The 17962-nt window shown below is 38.1% G+C and overlaps 1 protein-coding gene across 1 annotated transcript; it reads left to right on the top strand.

Moving 5' to 3' along the window:
- The first annotated feature begins 924 nt into the window (after positions 1-924).
- Positions 925-3164, top strand: LOC145997062 (uncharacterized). Its single transcript, XM_083133680.1, has 2 exons — positions 925-1034; positions 2190-3164. Exons 1-2 carry the CDS (start codon positions 1016-1018, stop codon positions 3035-3037), a joined length of 867 nt encoding a protein of 288 aa, XP_082989806.1. The 5' UTR covers positions 925-1015; the 3' UTR covers positions 3038-3164.
- The last annotated feature ends 14798 nt before the right edge of the window (positions 3165-17962 follow it).

Genomic DNA, 17962 nt, shown 5'->3' with positions numbered 1-17962 from the left:
GTTTAATGGAGTATTTACTATCTCGTTCCATCAGCCCGTCTGTCTGTCAAAAGGGACTAAAAATTGACAACAAAACGAACTATCCGAAACCAAGAAAAGTATAAATATATTTTGTGGGTTGAAAGATGCCGATAAGACAATAATTGTAATAAAACATTCGATCGATTTTGCTATTCTGATACTGTATAAATGCTACCCAGATAAAACTGTGCATAATGAATGATGGAAATTATTTATGATATAGATTATCCTCATTAGCAATTCATTAGAATTCAATAACCAATAATGTGGGAGATGTACGAATGTACTAATGTAGTACCAATAGAAGATGATAATGAGGCTCTACAAACACGGTATAATCCTCTGAGGAGCTTGTGTTATTCCATGTTCATATGAGTTTGTCATTGTTCCTTGATCTATTTCATCGTTTCACCATCTTCGCGATTAGCCAATAGTGTAGATTCTAGAGATAATTCCTCTTTTTCAACCCCCTGTTCCGCCGCAATACGAGGCAAATACAAAAATTCTAAAACGTAACACTGCTTTGAGCCTACAATTATACAAATTAATATTTCGTCGTAAGGAATTAATTGTTATTATGCAATACTAAAACACACATGGTTAGTGCTCACAAAAATACAAACTAAAAATATCGGCCATACATGTGTGTGGAGTGTGACGTCATACGCATGCACTAGATTCTAGTAGTAAGATATTGTGGAAACTACTAGCGCCACAAAGCGGATGGATTGAACAAGTGAGTCGTGAAGCAGTTTTGTTGTGGACAACTTGTAGAATGCAGCACAATTACCATTAATATATGTTTTCATACTACTTGGCTTGCATTAATGCATAAGTGTTCAGTTTGGGGAAGAATAAGCCTATTTACAATAAACAACAATGAAACCGTAACTTAGAAACAGCAGAGAACATTAAATGAAGTAGATTTATTCCTCGAGATTTCTAAATAAGCGAGAGAAATACGACTGAGAAGTTGGACAAGAAATCTTCAAACATGTTAAAATTATCTGACGGTAGATATATTTTGATATTACTTTTTCAAATCATATTTTATCATAGCCATGTATCTTAAGGTGATTATGGACTTCTAGTAACACGCATTACCTAAAAACATTCATCCGAATACTTAGCATAATGTCTTAAGTATCTAGATACACAAAGTTCCCATTTCAAAAAGTTCTATTCCTGCTTAAACAAAGTTAGAAATCAAATGTATATTCCCTAATTCTCACCACACACACACATATTCCACAGCAATTGACGAAATCGCATAAAGACTGTGTTTGAGCTGAAAGATCTTTTCACATTTCGTTATATTTTAAGTAGTATTGTAATCTACTTCATAAAAGTCAATGAATGATATTCAGCGAACTTCCCCCACAATTCATTGCGTCATATTTTGGCCAAACAGATCAGGTCCTGCGTTGAAAACATTCTGGGTAAGCATTTTGCGTATGGTCTTTACCGAAGTGATTCAAGGCGTGATTATCGTGATCATATGAGGAATGTGTACTTTTTTACTTTTCCCGAAGTGAAAAGTGTGTAAAGTGGCAAAATTCAACTTTTCTCGCTGTAAGAAATCTGCTCATATGCCTTCCTTAACACACGTGAATCTGTTTGCCAGATTTCTTCCCACAGTACACTGCGTGATGACGTCAAGTTGGATATCATCCATTCGAATTGTTTCATTACAATGACATCAGTAACAAATTGTACAAATAATATTTATTAATATTGAAAGTCCATGTTTGGGGAAAAGTTGTATATTACCAATAATACACAGGAAGAAAATGGACACAATGTTTCTCAATCTCAAAAATATATTATGATATTACAAATCAATTATTAATACGAAAATAATACTTACGTTTCAGTGGAAATCCCAATATTTTTGTAGAGACTATACGTCATGTGCATTTCTTTTAGACGCCTTAGAATGTTTGTACTTTATTTTCACTAACAGCGTCATTTAACCATAGATTTAACCCAACGCAAAGTCTTAAGGAAGTTCCAAATTTCTTTCAAATATAACTTATCTCTACAATTAATGCGTTGCAAAGTTTAAAGTCACTATAATTTCGTTCTAAGAGCTTCATGGGAGATTTCACAACCATTTAAAATCTTTCAGTCAAAACCTAGGCCATCATTTCTGTAAATTGACATTTCAGGTAGCAGTCTCCTTGGATTCCGAAGAAAGAAATCAGATGGCAGCACCGATACGCTCAAAGGAGAGAGTTCTGAAGAGAACGACCAAAGAGGCGAAGGAAAAAGTCACGAGGCAACGAAAAACTCGATGCGTTCAGATCGCAAACATAGCATGCTGAATCATAAAAGCCCCGACCACACTGTAGCCAGAACCGAGCAGCAAAAAATCCCAGACAATGTCCAAAAGGAACCAATCTTAGAAGAGAGAGATTCCGTCAGCGGGAACTCTGTTCCGTACTACGCAGGGAGCTACAGCGGAAGGCTATTGGGCCAGCGGAAGGTAACACAGCCACCTGGTGTCAAATTGCAGTACCTCACGGATCGCGTGGCGGGAGAAGTGAGCCGGGTCAGCAGTGAGGGACAATTAACAAGAACCCTTGCCATGCTGGGACCAAACGGTCTGCAAGCTCCGGTCAACACCGATCCAAGTGGTTTGCAAAGATCCAAGACTTTCAGCGAGCTGACGTTTTCACGTCTGGGCTTACAAGACCCAAAACCCTTGCAAGGCCAGTTCTGGAGCATATCTCAAGCTTCCAAAATCCAGCGTGCCGTGTCGCCCAAGGAAACTTCAGCACCTGGACAAAACGTTCTGGAGTCCTTCGTTCAGTCTCCAATCGCCAACACGATCTTCGATTCTAGTGGCGAGAGTTTCTATCGCAATCACGAAGCCGGTTCAAGGATCATCGGTCCGCCGCTGTACAACATAGCAGCGGGGGGGTTTCACCCAAAGAAGTATACTGCTGGAAGCACTGGAAGCTACTCTTTCAATAGGGCCATCTTTAAGTATCCAAACGAAATTTGCCGCAACTGAAATACGATTTTGTACCACCAGACAAATTTTAGTGACGATTTCACATTTCGTGCATGAAGCTCTAAAAATAATTGTTTATAATAAGTACAAGCTTGGTAAAAAAAAAAAACAATATATAATAATGTAGAAAGCGTACATGTTATTAAACGAATGATTATTTCACTTTACGAATTCTTTTTTGACATTTGTGTTCCTCAAAATCAAAAATGGTGCTGAGACTACTACTTTCCATTTCTTGATCTCTCTCGTCATCAAGGAGGGTGGGGTGAATACTGTTCCCCTTTTCTTTGCATATCATTGCCTTTCGTGCCCTCGCTGCTGTCCTTTTCCTAAGGAATACGTGTCATATATCGTTGGAAAGCTTATTTTATAAGGAATTCAACAACGTAAAGCCCAAAGCGAGCAAACATTTCCTGAAGGAGTAAATCGAGAAAAACCGATGTTGTCCGGATATGCGCAATTGAACGTACTGAGGAATTTTTTAGATGATGAAGCACATATTTAGGGGTGAAATGAGTGCTAATGGAACCTAACCTAACAGGCCTAACCTAACCTCGTAGGCATACCTCGACCCCGTGAATGGATAGTGGGGCTATCGTGAACAGAAAGTATAAAAAGAAAAAGGTACTTACCCGAAGAGATGCCGGGTGCCGCACCACGATCGCGCACCGCGAACGCAAAGAAGCAATCACCATGCAGATAAGGACGTAAAGTAGAGTCTAGCCTCAATTTTCTCTTAAAAACCTTTTGTGAATAGTTTGTGCGGCATTTATCGGTTCATAAGTTTGGAAACACTGCACATCAGCTGACGATAGACAACGTGAGTCAAAATTTGCGCGCCGAATTAGCAACGACCAATAAATGAGTATAATGTTAAAAATAACGCCTTTTTCATGGAAAAAAAAGTGATCCCCAGCTTGAAAAATCTTCCGCTATGCATATGAGGTAAGTAGCAATGATTTTTATTTGAAAACAAACGAGTTTAATGTGTCTCCGGCACATGAGGTAAGTAGCAATGATTTTTATTTGAAAACAAACGAGTTTAATGTGTCTCCGGCTTATACTACTGGTATACCGCCAATTTTAGTCTCACCAAAACATTTCGTGAAATACAAAAATTTCAAGAAGAATTCTTATCCCTATGTTCCAAGAGCCAGTAGCAATAGAAACTAAAAACTAAACTTGGACTATTTTTTTTGTATTTCTGCACAAGAATTGATTGAATAGTAAACAAAGGTTGTTTATTCAGGAGAGATGTTAATACAGAAACCCTATTTACCCTTGCAATTTAACAATAAAATACTTATTACCACCAGCGCCATCTCTTTTCGTTATATATATGTTAGGGTTCAGCCGATAATGATGTTTGAAAATTGTAAAAATAACTCCAATTATAGACATCAATTTACCAAATATTAAAAAAAAATACAGAAAAATATAAACATACCTGTTACGTAATCGCAAAATACAGTTTCTTCACATCATATTGGTACAAAATCAACGAGAACTTCGAATTTTGCGTAACTTGCAAGATAATATCACTCATTTGTCAAAGTACAAAATATGTACATAAATATGTAACAATAATTGATAAAATGTGTAGCCAAATATGTAGCAAAAGGATTTGTTGATAAATATGTAGCACCATAGAATATGTAATATTAGACTAATGATAATCGAGTAGCAAGCAATTTCAAGAATTCTGCTACATATTCAGGCTATTTTATTTGAACATATTCAACATGTATCAAATTTATAAACTCAAAGAGCACAGCAATGTGCACATATTTAAGAAACCAATTTTGTCAACTATTAATTCCTTTACACATCGCAAATTATTGTAGAATATGTAAATATGTACGAGAGCTCTTTTCGTTACTTTCGAAACAAATTGTAAAAAAAAAGCGTCTACAGAAAGAACAATCGAATGAAAGTACATAGCTACTTATGTACTTTTTTGTACAGGAAAGTAGCTTTCTTGTCTACCAATGCCAAGTTTCTAGGTCCTTTTCCTAAACCTAAAAGCGAAACGAAAATATGTAACCAGAGGGGATGAGGGGGAGAAAAACTCCAGCATCTTTCGATAAATAACAGTTCCAGTATTTTTTTTTCTTTTTGGTCTTCAGCCTGTCTTTCGACTTGGCTGTCAATTTTAGGGGACCGTATGCACTATGCATCTCATTGATTAGAAAATATGACATCACTTGAGCTACAAATTTTCTTCATCGTGTTTCAGAGATCGAAAATAGGGAAAAGGATCAAAATATGGGGGGAAATACCGAAATATGTTGTTTCATGTAAAGTAAATTAGCAAATATGTAAAATATGTAATATCCTGGCAAATATGTAAAAAAAATATGTAATATAAAACTTATGCGAAATGATGTCAGTTACATAATTCTTTGACATTTTCATGTTCAAGGTATGCATCTAGAAAGGAATAGAATATGTAATTACATACAAATCCTAGGTTTAGTGATAATACTCTGCGAGAAATCCAACCGAAAGATCGACATATTACTGTTGTGATATGTTCCGTATGTATACCGCGTTTGGTAGAACCTGTCCCGCTTCCCGCGCTAGGGAGCGCTCAACAGTTTCCGTGCTGGGGAAAGTCAAAGCCAGGCAGCCAATTAAAATACGCAACGTCGCAACAGCGTCTACGTAAACGCCTCTCTTCTGGCTTTCATTCGCTCCTCGCTGCCCAGCAGACGATTTTTTCCTCGTTTCTCATTGACACCGAAACTGTTGAGCGCTCCCTAGCGCGGGAAGCGGGACAGGTTCTACCAAACGCGGTATAATTACAGCACACGTTAAAACGACACGGGGCGGGGGAGGGGGGATAAGGTTCAAGAGAACCTTGAAATTATCGAAACTCGGCCACATATGGGAAAAGCAAAGCCAGAGCGGGACAAAAGTCGCTGCACTGTGTTGCAACGTCAACTTAGTTGCGTTGCCTAGTTCGAGCGTCAGACCGACCTCTCTCTCCGCGATACTTTTGTGTCATCCCTGTTCTATCGAGCAAATACTGTCAGTTTGTGTCACATGGATTACAAAGACAAAATTCTACAACGAAATCTTTCATTCCGAACACACGGTGTTGTGCTCCGACCTGGCAACAGCGCGAACTTCTGCCACCCGCCTAGTTTCATGGCCCTGCGTTTAGTACGACGACACCAAACGAGAAAAGTAAAGAGGAAAGGAGAGAGACTGAATGACGTTATAAAATACAGATAAAGGGAGGAAAACAGGGAGAGAAAGAAAGAGAAAAAGGAAAAGAGAAAGAAAAAGGACGAGAGAGAGAGAAAGAAAGAGAGAGGAAAAGAAAGAAAGAACGAGAGAGAAAAAGACAGAGAGAAAGAAAGAAAGAGAGAAAGAAAAAGAGAAAGAAAGAAAGATAAAGAAAAAGAAAAAGAGAGAGAAAAAGGACGAGAGAGAGAGGAAAAACGAGAGAGACAGAAAAAGAGAGACAGAAAAAGAAAGAGAGAGAGAGAAAGAAAGATAGAGAAAGAGAGTGAAAGAAAGAAAGAAAGAGAGAGAAAAAGAGAGAAAGAAAGAAATAGAGAAGAGAGAGAAAGAGTGAAAGAAGGAAAGAGAAAGAGATACAAAGAAAGAGAGAGAGAGAGAAAAAGAGAGAATGAACGAGAAAAAGAAAGAGAGATAAAAAGAGAGAGAAAGAAAGAAAGAGAGAGAATGAAAGAGAGAAAGAAAGAAGGAGAAAGAGAGAAAGAAAGAAAGAAAGAAAGAAAGAACGAGAGAGAAAGAGAGAAAAAGATAGATAAAGAGATAGAAAGAAAGATAAAGAAAGAGAGAGAGGGCGAGTGTTGGAGGAAAAGGAGGGCGGAGAGAGAGAGAAAGTGAAAGAGTGTCACACATAGAAAGTGAAAAGAGAGTGAGAGAAATGAAGGTGAACGAAACACTACACAAGCAGAGAGATAAAGAGTATGAAGGGAAAAGAGAGAGGAAAGATAAAAACAGCGGGAAAAGAAAATACGAATTAATCTATTAGTACTCAAGTACACCAACAGATGGCAGAAGCTACAAACCTTGGCATTAGGTCAAGGCAACAATTTTCCTCGTCTCCTTTTTGTAGGTTTTCTTGTACAGAGAGAGAGGAGAGAGAAGAGAGAAATTAGGAAAGAAAGAAAGGAGGACGAGAAGAGTGAAAGAGAAAGGAAGAGGCATACAGAAAGAGATACAGAGAGAAAGAAGGAGACAAACATAGAGGGACAGAGTGAGGTAGAAGAAAGACGGAAAGAAGGAAAAAGAAACAGCGGGGAGGAGAGATGCGGAAAGAGGCAGACACACACACACACACACATCTAATTTTATTAGCTACCCATCTTCAACACCTTTTCTATTTAAAAAGGATATCGTCATTTCCAGCTTAGAATAAACTTTCATTTTATCCTCATAATCAAATAACGTACCAGAGGCTACACAACACACCTCTCTTAGTTACTCAACCACACCAAGAGATGGCAGCAGCTACAAAACTTGGAGTCTGAAAACTAAAACTATTTTCTCTCTCCCTTTTGTAGATTTTTGCACAACAGAAATTTAATTAAACGGGTGCCTTTAAATTATATGCAAATATTCATCTGTACAGTTGTCAGGAGAAGTAAAGAGTTCAAAATAGCTCGACAGAAAAGGCTTCATGTGCAAAAATAGTCATGGAAATTTCATGACCCGAGTAAAACCATGGTTGTGTAATTCATACATCATAAATGATTGGATAGAAAGTGTATTACAAATACAAATTAGAAATGTAGAAGACTTATGTTATACCCTTGATAATAGTTAATATCACCAATTGAACTAAAAATTCTTATTTTCTTAAAAAAAAAATAAAAAAAAATTCATGTATAACTATTTACCCTAAATTGAAACAAACACACAGAGTAAGTAGAGAGAGAGAGAGAATTAGGAAAGGAAATAAAGAGAGCCAATGATGATTGGAGACAGGGAAACAAGGAGTGGGAAAGACAGAGATAAAAATGGGAGAAAAGAAAAGAAATAAGAGAGGGCAGAAAAAGAAAGAAGGATGGAGATAGAAAAGTAGGAAAGAGATTCTCAATCATAGAAAGAGAAATATAGAAAAACAAAAGGAAACATAAAGATAGGAAGAAGAAAATAAGAAATATAGAGAGACGAAAGGAAATATAAAGATAGGAAGAAGAAAATAAGAAATATAGAGAGACGAAAGGAAATATAAAGATAGGAAGAAGAAAATAAAGAAATATAGAGAGACGAAAGGAAATATAAAGATAGGAAGAAGAAAATAAGAAATATAGAGAGACGAAAGGAAATATAAAGATAGGAAGAAGAAAATAAGAAATATAGAGAGACGAAAGGAAATATAAAGATAGGAAGAAGAAAATAAGAAATATAGAGAGACGAAAGGAAATATAAAGATAGGAAGAAGAAAATAAGAAATATAGAGAGACGAAAGGAAATATAAAGATAGGAAGAAGAAAATAAAGAAATATAGAGAGACGAAAGAAATATAAAGATAGGAAGAAGAAAATAAAGAAATATAGAGAGACGAAAGGAAATATAAAGATAGGAAGAAGAAAATAAAGAAATATAGAGAGACGAAAGGAAATATAAAGATAGGAAGAAGCAAATAAAGAAAGAAACAAAAAGAAATTTAAAGATAAGAAGAAAATAAAGAAATATAGAGAAACGAAAGGAAATATAAAGATAGGAAGAAGAAAATAAAGAAATATAGAGAAACGAAAGGAAATATAAAGATAGGAAGAAGAAAATAAAGAAATATAGAGAGACGAAAGGAAATATAAAGATAGGAAGAAGAAAATAAAGAAATATAGAGAGACGAAAGGAAATATAAAGATAGGAAGAAGAAAATAAAGAAATATAGAGAGATAAAAGGAAATATAAAGATAGGAAGAAGAAAATAAAGAAATATAGAGAGATGAAAGGAAATATAAAGATAGGAAGAAGCAAATAAAGAAAGAAACAAAAGGAAATATAAAGATAAGAAGAAAATAAAGAAATATAGAGAAACGAAAGGAAATATAAAGATAGGAAGAAGAAAATAAAGAAATATAGAGAAACGAAAGCAAATATAAAGATAGGAAGAAGAAAATAAAGAAATATAGAGAGATAAAAGGAAATATAAAGATAGGAAGAAGCAAATAAAGAAAGAAACAAAAAGAAATTTAAAGATAAGAAGAAAATAAAGAAATATGGAGAAACGAAAGGAAATGTAAAGATAGGAAGAAGAAAATAAAGAAATATAGAGATACAAAAGGAAATATAAAGATAGGAAGAAGAAAATAAAGAAATATAGAGAGACGAAAGGAAATATAAAGATAGGAAGAAGAAAATAAAGAAATATAGAGAGACGAAAGAAAATATAAAGATAGGAAGAAGAAAATAAAGAAATATAGAGAAACGAAAGGAAATATAAAGATAGGAAGAAGAAAATTAAGAAATATAGAGATACAAAAGGAAATATAAAGATAGGAAGAAGAAAATAAAGAAATATAGAGAGACGAAAGAAAATATAGAGATAGGAAGAAGAAAATAAAGAAATATAGAGAGACGAAAGGAAATATAAAGATAGGAAGAAGAAAATAAAGAAATATAGAGAGACGAAAGGAAATATAAAGATAGGAAGAAGAAAATAAAGAAATATAGAGAAACAGGAGGAAAAAAACATTAGCAAGCCCCTCCTGTCCCTTATGGTAACTTTGTTTTATCCGTTACCATGTGGGTACAATTGAAACGAATAGCATGAGTTCTCTCGCGCTTGCCTACTTAAAATGCAACTTCCAGGTACTATTCAGCGTCGCTTGTCTACTGTAGCTAATCGCGATAAGGAGGATGAATGATTATGATTAGATGAAATTGATGAAGGGACACACAAAAACAACCATCACATCACCAGCCACATAAATCAGTCAGCGAGTCGTTTACTTCGTTCTTCACAATATGATTGAGTTGGTGTTTTAAGTCCACTTTATGCACAGTAAGGCTAATCGGGACTGGACCTACAGTTTAAAGTGTGATCCGAACCACTTGTGCCTCCACCGGTTATCGAATCAGGGACCCCTTGATTACAAGGCGGCGACGACACTGCGCCATCTGAAAGGCCCCTTCATACTATGAATTTCTATATAAGTCATGAGTAGTGTTGGGCGATATCAGCTAGACGATAGTTTCGCGATATATATCGTGTCGGCGATATATATCGTGGAGACAATATATCGCAGTTATCACTATATGTTGAAAATGTCGTATCGTATCGTTTGTGACGATATTTTCTTGACGATATTGCGATATCAAATTTCCGATATCGTCCAGCCTTAGTTATGACTGTATCAACCTTACCGTTAAATGCGTATGCAAGATCATGAAAATCTTAACTAAAAAGCATTCGAGTGTATCAAAGGTTCCACCTCCTTTGTTCTCCTTGTGGAATGTAAACAAGCGTAATACCGAAACACTCAAAATCCCCCCCCCCCCATTTACCTTCAGGCAGAGGAAATGCCAGAAGTAAGGCCTTCGATTCTGGTCACACAAATTTTATTTTTTACCATCTCCACCCCACCCCCAGGGACTTTTATATAAAAGACAATAGAGATTGGGCAACAATAGCGATTCGTGTAGGACAAGAATGGCTCTCTACAAAACGGTAAGGAATTATTTACAATTGATTTTCCATGTTAAGTAATTCCGATAACTAGGTGTCCGTTACACACAATGAAAGTACCATCTCGTAGAAATTTTCACATTATTGCCTTATTGTTGAATCATTATCCTAATTGTTGCACAACTATAGCTGCCGCATCAGAGATTATGCGGGGAACGACAAGGAATAGGCAGGGGCATTTTCTGGGGGGTAGTCATATTTAATATGCCCCAAATAACATAAAAATCCATGTTTCAACAAAAATATTTTTTATGTACTTAAATTATTATTTATTGTGGAGGCGCCAGTCCCTCCTTGCGCCCACAATGACATCGTCATTCGATTCACAACATTCCAAGTTCGAATCCAGTAGAGTACCTAGGAACTTATATGAGGGCTCAACCTAGTGTTTCGGATAGGTTAGTAAACATTTCAAGGTTCCGGCGATTCTTTTTGCGGGGTGTTGTAAAGAGGGTACCAGCCCCTAATCCCCCCTCTGGTGTCTCCACGTGAGCCTACGTAGCGTAGAACTAAGCGAGGGCAGAGAAGATTTAGGTATTGTTATATTGCATGCACTGACTGGACGAGTCGATTGGGGAAAAATAGGGGTGGTACGGTTGCAAGTTGAACGCAGACGGAAATGTAGATTACTTAAAAATCGCCCCGTTCCACTTAGATAGAGTTTCTTCAAGTTGTAATGACCATCAGAAAGACACAAAAGGGGTGTCATAAAAAATCGGAACGCATACAAGCGAAATACTGGTCTGAATCCTACAGTGTTGCTTCGCACATTATTTCAACCCACCTCCCGTCTAGCGTTTGGACTCTCCCGTTCGAGCTATATTTGCTCTCCGCGGTCAAACAGTCTATTCTGAGTTGCGCAATAAATGAATTTCGTATCTATAACTGAGGCTGTGTCTGAAAGGTACAAACAACAGGCTTGAAGTATGAAGTATGCTCTTGGAAGTAACGTCGCAGAGTGCAATTCAAAAGATTTTCGCTTCCAGTCCAAGACTGAACTGCGAGACCATTCTCCAAGTATGCTCGCTTCAAGTACGGTCTTTCACCTTTAGGACACGGCCTGAGCTAACTTTTGAATGTTAGTAACTGCAATTAATTTACGTCTCAACATGAATTACTATTAGGGCGTTGCAACTGACAAAGTCACTCCAAGAAAAGTTTCAAAAATCTCCAAAAATGTAGCGTTTGAAAATTGTAAATAAATGGATCAAGGTTTAGAAGTCACCACGAATATATTCTGAAATACACGAATCTGTGATTTAATCATTGTGTAGTAAGGGAAAGGCTATTGATATTAAAAATTTCAATTGTTCAAAGTATCAGCAAATCTCACTTACCACTAAGCAGCTCTTGTGAATGAAGACCTGCAAAGGGAAAATATTACAACTGAATTGAAATGAATTGAATTTACTTTATTGCTAACCTGCCTCCAAAAGTAGAGATCAAAATAATGATAAAATTCAAGATTGCAAAAGTAAAGTAAAGTGCTCCCCCGTGCATAGCACCACGCCATGAAGGTGTATAGGGGGTGTGGGGGTAACGCCCCACACTTTCTTGATCTGGTCGTGAGTGGGGGTGATGTGATCAGCATCACGCCCCTGACCGCCTTTACCCCCCAGGGTTTCCCCCAGGTACCCATGTTATTCGACGCTGGGTGGGCGCCGGGGCCGCTTCCATCGTTAGAAAAGTTCCCGGATATGAACCGGTCGGGGATCGAACCCGGGACCTTTAGCATGGTAGTCAGACGCGTTACCGACTGAGCCACCGCGGCCACAATTCAATTTTGTGATTCAAGATTGCAAAGACATTAAATTATAAGAAAATGCATTAAGAATAAAAACAATTTGAGTAGTTATATACGTATATAAAATGGATGTGTGTGTGTGTGTGTATGTTTGTTCCGGCATAACTCTCGAACGCGTGGAGCGATTTCAACCAAACTTGGTACACGTATCACTTGCAATCTCGAAAGAAATTCTGTGGGGATAAGACACCCCTGGCACCCATAGGGGTTGGGTGGGAAGGGGTGACATGTAAAAATAATCGAAAACGACCTATATTAAATTCCGCACAGACAGACATCCGTGACTCTATGCAATCCCGCACAACGGTGGTGTTTCACGGGTTGTCTAACATTCAGGCTGATATGAGTTTGTGTTACGAAAACGACCGATATTAGTGTGGAATCCATAATTTGCGGGGTCGCTAAGATGAATAGTGATACTCCCTATGCCGTTCAACTCCAAGTTCATCACCTATCGGCATGAGGGGTGAGAGGGAGTGAGAAATGACCTACAGTAGTGTCTTATCCATCCAAAGTTTTCGGAGTCGCTAAGCTAATTGGTGACATTCAGGATTAAATTAAATTACTTACATTTTACACTATAGTTACAATTCATTATTTACCTGTCTAATAGAAGATTGGGATAAACAAATACCCGGGCAAGGAAAGTTAAAAATGACAAAAATAATTCCTAGGAACTTACAGGAATTTTAGAGCGTTTGAAGTATTTTTATATATTGTAAGTTATGCAATGTGACAGTGTTGTGATAAAGCTCTAGCCTTGTAATCGGGTTCGTTTGTCAGTAGTGGCACATTCCACAGTAGTTCTGATGTTTAAACTGCAATTCCAGTCCCGATTAGTCTATCTGAGCATAAAGAGGACTTGAAACAAAAGACAGAATTAACATTTCTTTATGTACAGTTAAAGATTTTAACACATCCCTAAATATCTGGATCTGGTGCGGGACTGAGCCAGCTTGCAACATACGCCAAAACTAACAAATCCTCACTCACAATGCCGCTTAGGTCCAATAATCCACATGTGGTTAGCGGTAACAGTATGGTATAGTGAAAACACATTCCTTTAAATTTACATGAGAAACTACTTACGGAACTGAGTTTCTGTAGACTTTTGGAAGATCGTGGAAGTGTTTTATCTCTTCGTTCAACTTATTCGGTCGGTAATCATGTATTTTTCGACATAAATGTATCTCCGATGCACGATAGCTCTTGCCACCATTAACGTCGACTAACGTGAATCAAATGTTCCGTGCGTTCGATTATGTAACCCCCTGTAAGTGTAGCAACCACCGGGTAGTTTTACAAGATGACGTATGAAGGTTGGATTGTGATTTTTTTTCAATTTAATTTTCTGTTTGCCTAACCTAACTGAACCTAACCTAACCTTCCGTGAATGGTTTGTGGATCAATTTTCGCTTAAAAATCTTCTGTGAATAGTTTGTGCGGCATTTTACGGTTAATAAGTTTGGAAACACTGCATATCAGCTGACGATAGACAACGTGAGTCAAGATTTGCCCGCCATATTGTGTGTCACGAAAGCGAATTAGAAACGAACAATAAATACTTGTAATGTGAAAAATTACGGTTTTTTTCAGTGAATAAGGCAAAATCCCACGTTCAAAAATGTACCGCTATGCATAACAGGTAAGTACAAATGTAAATAATTAGGAAATAAACGAGTGAAATGTGTTTTCACTATACCATACTGTTACCGTGGTTAGCTAAGAAAGGCCAGGTTTAGAGCTCCTTGTATTTAGTTTTGGCGCTTTTTGCAAGCTGACTGAGCCCCGCACCAGACCCTAAGTGGCCGACCCAATGGCATCACTAAACCCGAAGGTCTACAGCTGCAGAATCACAAATCTTAGCTGTGGTGAAGAATTAGACAATGTTTTCTGGGGAAAAAACTGGAATCCTCAAAATCGGATCACTTTGAAATGAAACACACATAAAATCGAAAGTAGTCATTGTTTTCGACACGAACTGAACAGCATCCGACAGGTACATCGCTGCTACATATGTTCCCGAAACGCTGTTTTTTTACATTTGCATATTAATAAAGTTACATATTGAAAACTAAAAAAAAAAAAAGGTAAAGTGTTCCCCTGTGCATAGCACCACGCCATGAAGGTGTATAGGGGGTGTGGGGGTAACGCCCCACACTTTCTTGATCCGGTCGTGAGTGGGGGTGATGTGATCAGCATCACGCCCCTGACCGCCTTTACCCCCCAGGGTTTCCCCCAGGTACCCATGTTATTCGACGCTGGGTGGGCGCCGGGGCCGCTTCCACAGTTATAAAAGTTCCCGGATTTGAACCGGCCGGGGATCGAACCCGGGACCTTGAGCATGGTAGTCAGACACGTTACCGACTGAGCCACCGCGGCCACTTGAAAAGCTAAAAGAACTACAAAATATTTGTTTTGTAAAAATGTCCTGCAAACCGGATCACGTGTCCTTGAAAGCGGATCATATGGTAGTATCTGAAATTAACTGCAGTGACAAACATATTTGTCTAATTTTACTAACACCTTTCACTACACAAAACACCTTTTCCCTACACAACACACTTCTCACAAATGAATGTATTTTTCCTTGTGCTCCAACACATTTTTCATGGTACCACGGTGAGCACCGCATGCAAGAAATCCAATGGCTCATAAAACTGTAATTTAAATCTGAGTATAACCGCTCACAAAATCCACACTTGTCGTTACCTTGACTTTCCTCTAACGATTGGTCATCAGAAGTGGTGGAGCTATCAGTGAAAGAAATGCCGTCTCTCTTTTTCTGTAATGTGATGTTCTGTACTTTTGTGAACTTCTGTACTTTTAGATGCTGCTGCAAGGTTTCGTAATTGTTTCACATTATTGGGCGATGTGACATGAGCGTCTTTCTTCTCTTGTTGTTTTCTTTTTCGTGCTGGTGTTGGTGCCCTTTTTGGCGAGGGTACGTTTGTCAGAGGCGTGGCGTGCATGTAACCGGTGTTACCGCAGGTAACAGAAAAATGTAAAGAAATTAAAAAGCTTTTTTCTTGATAAAATAACAACATTGTTAAATAAGTTAACGGAGTTGAGTGTATATTGCAGAGGACATTTTTTCTGCAGCTGACAAAAGCGAAGAGACAGGCCGTTCCACTACCCTCAAGAGGCAACAGGAGGAAAGGGCGCCAATGCAAGGCAACAGCGGGGAAAGACTTGGAGGCAAGTGTGCTAGGGGGTTATTCATATGCCTGTTTAGGGGCCCTGTTGCCGCTGCGGCCTACCGGATCAGCAAGTGTTGTCACATTGGATTTCCAGAAAAGAGCTAAATCCCGCCTAAAACGAGGATACTATTTCTCTGAAGCAACAAGAGCTAGACTGCAAAGCCAAAGCTGGATTTAACTACAACTGAGACCGTTTAGTAATAGACGAAAATATAAGTACTTGTTGCGATTCGTGATTTGGACAAACCTTGCTCCAAAAAACTAAGTTGGCAACAGTAGAACGTACATCTGGACTTCCCTTCCACCGCTGGAGGAGGGGCATTCTGTCGTCTGCTCACCGCAGAAACATCAAACTGACCCGAATGTGTGGTTCTTCTTTCCCTTTCCACCTCTTTGCAAAGAAACAGAGATGGTTGACAAGGCTCAACTACTATTCACTGGATTTTCGCGGTAACTCTCTCATGAGTGGTAGTTCTTTCTAGGAATGATTGTGGCTAAATAAATCACTGAGCGGATTGCAAAAAAAAGAACGAAATGAACGAAAAAAAACAGATCAAAGGCATGTTTTTTTTGGGGGGGTAGGGTGGAGATGATAGCGTCTGATGACCGCGACCGGTAACACTTTTGAAAAAGTCACGCCACGCCACTGATGTTTGTAAACTGTGAAGAAGTGGACCGTTTCTGAGAATAATCTACTCTATCTTGTGGAGGTTCAGTAGAGTTGTTCATAGAAAGTGGAGGTGCTGTACCAGAGGATAGCCCTTGAGTTGTTTTTTTTTGTTTCAAAGTGTCATATCTCTTCATAAAACCAAAGTACCAGTTCTTTCCTGCCACACCCATTTCCCTGTTGAACGTATGTTTTAAGTTATTGAGTTCCGCATATTCAAAAGCAGCTTTTCTCACTTGTTTTCTGGTAAGCCCAAAACCCCGTTTAGAAAGATAAATTAATCGATCCGCCAACTCCTTTTCTTGTTCTTTGACCAGAGTGGGTGGATGTCCATGATCCTTCACTTCCTCTGAAGAAATTCGTCGTTGAAGGGACCTTCGTACAAACAAACAGCCTTTCGGAGCGACAGGCCTTCCTCCTTGCAAGCACGTACTGCCTCAGCCATTGCAACTTCAGACCACTGCTTTGTAGGCCTACGAACGTGTGGTTTGGTCTTTCTCCTTGCCATGATTGCCTGCTCAAAATTGTTACTGTTATTTTCAATATCTAACTATTGTATCTGAATTCCATTAATGCCATTATTTCTATTCCCGACTTTACTAGTTATAGATCTATCTTTCATATGTTATTAATCTCTCTCTCTCTCTCTCTCTCTCTCTCTCTCTCTCTATATATATATATATATATATATATATATATATATGTATATATATGTGTGTGTGTGTGTGTGTGTGTGTGTTATATGCGTGTTTTTCTGTTTTCTAACATCTAATCATACATTCTGTTTACATATTGTGCTATTGTGTGGTGATCCGATTTGCACTATGATCCAATTTAAGGGATTAGTATACGAACTGCAAAGTACCTCCTACACGAGCAACAGCAACAATGACCATGAAAAAGTCAATGACATCACATTTGTGTAGTATTCCTCCTACGTATACACAAGCATCACCACCTATTACAGCAATGCTTACCTTATTAGCTTAACCAAGTACTGAAGAAATATTTCACAGCAGTCAACACACACAATGGCTCACGTCAACGGTATGTTTCGAATCGCTTTGTCACAATGAATACAGTGAACACTGTACCCGTCCGGTACAGTCTGCACGAGGCATGGGGTCACTCAGTGAGTATGGTAAAATGCACCACCACGCCATATGTTCAGCGCTGGAGACAGTAAACATTAGGGCGATTCGGTTTGCAGGCCGATCCGATTTTGAGGACTCTATATAATATAATAAAAATAGATATTTTTGTGAACAATCGAGAAAGGGGCACTCTTTATCACGCTTCTGTCTCCTGTATTAAAGTATCTGTCATATCAGGGGATTAGCACGCCCTTGAATCGGGATATGTTAGTGTATGGCATAGCCTTTCATTGCACGAAATTGTATTGTTCAGCTCCCTTTCTCCCCTTCTAGTGGCTACGCCCTGCCATTCAACGCCCTTGGAAACCGAGGTGGCAGTTTAGATGTGGAATATTGGTTGGCAATACATACAAATAAGCAAGTCATTATGTATTAAGTTATTTTCTAATCGCTTCTTCTCATATCTGCTTAGATCCGTCTAC

Source organism: Lepisma saccharinum, chromosome 13 (assembly GCF_977018435.1).
Source record: "Lepisma saccharinum chromosome 13, izLepSacc3.1, whole genome shotgun sequence".
Lineage (NCBI taxonomy): Eukaryota > Metazoa > Arthropoda > Insecta > Zygentoma > Lepismatidae > Lepisma > Lepisma saccharinum.
Note: the sequence above shows the minus strand (reverse complement) of the source record. Positions and strands in the feature narration are given on the sequence as shown.